Source organism: Atta colombica, unplaced genomic scaffold (assembly GCF_001594045.1).
Source record: "Atta colombica isolate Treedump-2 unplaced genomic scaffold, Acol1.0 scaffold18, whole genome shotgun sequence".
In the NCBI taxonomy this organism is placed as follows: Eukaryota; Metazoa; Arthropoda; class Insecta; order Hymenoptera; family Formicidae; genus Atta; species Atta colombica.
The window spans coordinates 1,559,603-1,564,201 of record NW_017259271.1 but is presented as its reverse complement, the minus strand read 5'-3'; the positions used below and the strand labels follow the sequence as shown (position 1 = coordinate 1,564,201).

General features: G+C 32.7%; 1 protein-coding gene across 1 annotated transcript in view; it reads right to left on the bottom strand.

Annotated features, from left to right (window-relative positions):
* The window catches only part of LOC108686428, a 122,643-nt gene that overhangs the window by 49,290 nt on the left and 68,754 nt on the right, over positions 1–4,599 (bottom strand). The window contains exon 5 of the mRNA XM_018191739.1: positions 1,484–1,563. Within this exon, the coding sequence (XP_018047228.1) occupies positions 1,484–1,563 (80 nt within the window). The remainder of the gene's footprint in view (positions 1–1,483; positions 1,564–4,599) is intronic.

Below are 4,599 nucleotides of genomic sequence, written 5' to 3'. Positions count from 1 at the left end.
TATATATATTTATTTAAATGATCTTTATATTAAATGATCAACCGGATTAATGGATTTTTGTTGCTAATAAGATTTGAAATAATAATTAATATGAAATAATAAATATTAAACAACGACATTCGAGTGACTATGTTCAGATTCCTATTCAAATGCCCAGGTATCACTCCATCTTTGTTGTTTATCGAATGTTACACATGAACAACATGACACCCAGAGAACATTCAAGCGTGAATTCGAACACGCTCCAGGTTGCATTTGAAAACTACCCGCGAATGTCTATTAGTATCATTTTATCTTTGTTATTAACTAAATGTTAAACAAGAATAAAATGATATTCAAAGGTACTCAGGTAGCATTTTCAAACGCGACCCAAAATCCCCTAATTATTAACACAACGCTCGTGTAGAGCACACCAAGCATACTAAACTGAGGGCAATATTCATAGTCCATTTTTATTTTAAGACTGTCTTAAATAATATCTTAAGATCTGCTAATGCAGCGCTTTTGGTTTATGACATCTTAAGACTGTACTTAAGACTGTACTTAAGATAGATCTCAAATACAAAAGTCGATTATGAATACCAACCGAAAAGTCGTGCATCATTTTGCGACTTTCAACAATAAATGAAAAATTAATTACTAAAAATCACCGAATAAGCCCGGCCTATCGCCAAATTTAAGCACGCGATGAGAAACAGCTGTTCAATGGGCGAGGAATTGTTTATTATCAACGGCAACGATCAGAGCAGTGTTGAATCCTTGTTTTAAACTATTATTCTCCGTTTGTTTTATCAAAACATCTAATCTTTCGATAAAACAAGAAAAATATAATAACAAGTAGCTAAATAAAAAATAAATAAAGATATTTCTAGTCTAATGCAATTTGTGTTAGATTAAATATATTTTGATTAACTTACCATATCATCCCTATCAAAAAATAAAAACATTACAATATAATAATTTTTATATACTAAAATGTCTAAATATTCATTCTAAATATTCAAAATATTCATTAAACAATTTTTGATATACAATATATAAATTATCTGCACAAATAAAATATATTTAAACAAAAGTATTCAACAAGTTATTATGGATATTTAATTAAATTTATATTAATATTCATGTAATGCTTAAAATGTATCATGGTGTTCAACAGATGAGTCGTAAGATTTCTTAGTACGAAAGTTAGTATTAAAGTTTTTATTTTTAATTTTTATTAACCTTTAGAGGATGGGAATCTATTTTTTAAAGTTTACAAATTTTATAATTTTACAAATTTCTTAATTAAATTTCTTATAATTCATTATATTTTTCATTGTATTCCTTACCTCAAAATATGACACCGTTTTAACATCATTAGCGACTTTTCCGTCCTGTACAGGTTAATAAATGAGCAATTTTTTCAAAGAGTTCCTACAGTTACAGTTTTGCTATTGAAAAAAAATCAATCTAAGAATAAACGAACTTAAAATGAACATACTTGTACGGAATTAACATCGCCACAGTCGGTATTCGAATTATAGCTGGCTGACCAATCACCTATTCCCTGTTCGTTCCCTGCTGAAAAAACGAAAAAAGATATTCAATAAATAAAATATCATAAAAATGAAAATTCAACATACAGCTCAGAAAAATTAGATTTTTTGGAAGCAAAATTGCCATAAAAAAATTTGTTTGCGAGAAGTTGTTCGAAATGACATAATATGCAGCATACTAAAAGCCTTGACCAACAACGGAATTGGGAAACGTTTCAGCTTTAAAAAATTGCGGTTTTTTAAGTATATCTATGAAAATATTCATTTTATCAAAATAAAAATCATCAAAAAGAAAACATACAAAATTACACACAATTTCATTTTCTTTTAGACCAATACTTTCCGTGATAGAATTAAAAAAAAATTTTTTTTTAAAGAATATTTTTGATAATTTCGAGAACGAAACAATTTTTTACACTTTTTTCGTAAATATCTCGATAGCTTCTTTTACGTACAAAATACCTCTTATGAAAACTGAACTGAATTTCCTACAAAATTGTTTTTTACTCATATACAACCATACAATAATTTCCGAAATGCGATTTAAAAAATGTTTTCTGTTATTTTTGAACAAAACTTATTTTTTAACGTTTTATGTAAATATCTCGGATTCGGCTACACCTAAAAAGTACCAATAATTAAATCGAAAGATTTTTCAATTCCCTAGAAAATTTTGCTTATGACTTATCGTAAAAAAATGTGCAGAAGCAGTTTTAAAGTTTATTAGCTTAACAAAATTTTCTTTTAATCTCAACTAAGAAAGTTTCGACATCTCTACATAATTCGTAAATCATAAAACGTAGTACCCAAATACTGAAGCAGAATGACGATCATCGTACACAAGACACAGATGAAAACCAATTGCATGCAATGAAAAAAAAAAACACAAATCTTCATTCTGCGTATGCGTTTGCGAATTACGTTTTGCGATTTTGAAAGTTATGTAGAAGCATCTTAATAATTCTCAAGATATGATGTTTCGAAGATATTATGAGACCCTCAATTTATATGTTAAAATATGTGTTTATTTATTAAGTATCGAAGTGAAATGATTTTCGAAATTCAAAATGGCAGATCCAAGATGGCGAACAAAAAATTTAAAAAATTTAGAGTTCAGATTCGTAATGAGCGATCCAAAAAACTTTGATCCATTTTATAGCTCCAGAACTAATATTTTAATTTTTTGTCCGCTATCTTGAATCAGCCATTTTGAATTTTGAAAATCTGAGATCAGATTTGTAATCAGCGACCTCGAAAATTCCCGAATACCCAGTTTCGTCTCGATCAAGTAACTTTTTGCTTTTCGATCCGCCATCTTGGCTTTGCTATTTTGAATTTCGGAAATCTGAGGTTGGATTCGTAATCAGTAACCCCGAAAATCTCCGAATAACAAATGTCAATGAATTCTAAAGAAAAATGTATGCTTCAAAGGATCCGCCATATTGGATCCGCCATTTTTAATTATTTAATTTTGACTTCAAATTTCTATTAGCGACTCTCGGATTTCATTTTTGGTTAACTAGCTATTGTTGATTAATCACAATCACATTTATTGTTAAAAGGGGATAAATGTTTCCAGTTTGTTTATTTATAAAATATATTTCAACAATAGGAATATTTCCACGATTTTTTTATAACAATTAATGTTCTATAAAACTGATAATGTTTTCTTCATTGTAGTAATATGTTAGAAAGTGTGTGAAAAACAAAACAACAAAAAAAAAGCTGAGGTTAAAAAGGGACAACATATGTGTGACACTGTGCCGCAAAGGATTAAATGGGAGGTTTTGGGCTACTCGGTCTGATGACAATAAAGGCAAAGGGAACAGCCCAACCAGTAATGGGAAAATATCCCCAACAAGCCTCGAAGGAGAAGCTTCCCTGAAAAATAGGAAGTCTCAGAATCTAGAGTCTGCGAGCCTGAGACCAGATTCAACTCCTCAACTCGGGATAGCTGTTCGAACTTTAAACAGAGGGGTGTCCCGCTATGGTGAAGTATTTCTTCAGAATGTGAGCAGACTACACCAATGACTTAGGAGGAATATCTGTCGGAACAAAGGGAGCGAGTAGTCTTAAGACTTAAGGACATAATGTCCCCTCCCCCTTTCCTCCCGTTCCCCTTAGTTCCAAGAACATCGGGCACGCAGAAACAAGATCTCTAGAAGTCCTTTAAAAAGAAGACATAGAAGGAAGTTAGAAGAAAGAGGAGGTAGAAGACAGCGACTAAGACTCGATATCCTCTATTGCCTCCAACATAATGCGATCCTCCCAGAAGGTGAAGTTGCACTCCATTTCTAGATGAAGAAGCGGATGAAGAATGTGCGAATACAAGGGACTTATAATTCAAACAAGAACGGGATACTCTATCCAATCCTATGTGAATGTGAAGGAACTCGATGAAAGGATAACACAGAGTGTACGACCTAAAGGTTGTCCCGTCAAAAACTCCCACGTTGGGAAATTCATGAAAAGTCCTTAGTCAGAAAGTCAAGAAGATCCGCAAAATTAAAGAGAGCAACGTTTTATAATTGATCTCACAAAAAAGCCTTCCTCAATGAAGAACGAGAGGAGGCTAGACGAGGCACTGAACCTAGCGGTACATTGGCAGCTTTCGGAAACGATTGCAATGGTCACAGTCAAGCGATAGATATGATCGCCGAGGCCGTCGAATAGTCAATACATAAACATAAAGGGTGAACCCACCCATAAGATCTGGGAGACAGTTACAACATTAATGGCCATGTACAATATTCTTAATAAAAGGACTCTGAACAAAGACAAAACAGGAAAGCTGAATAAACACCAGGAAATAGGAATCCGACGGAGACTACGAGCTAAGATGTTCAAGAAGAAAAAAAAACTTCAATCTGAATGTATACACTCTACATATGCATCGTTCCTGGCATAACAACTCGCCGGATGCCGCTGCAAAGACCTAGAGTCACTCGCAAGCGATGAGGACGCAGTGCGCCCGAGATTATTTTAAACAAATTCAAACATAATTCAGCGGTTCCGCCAGAAACGTCCGAACGCAACCGAGTATCGCCAATCGACTTCTCCC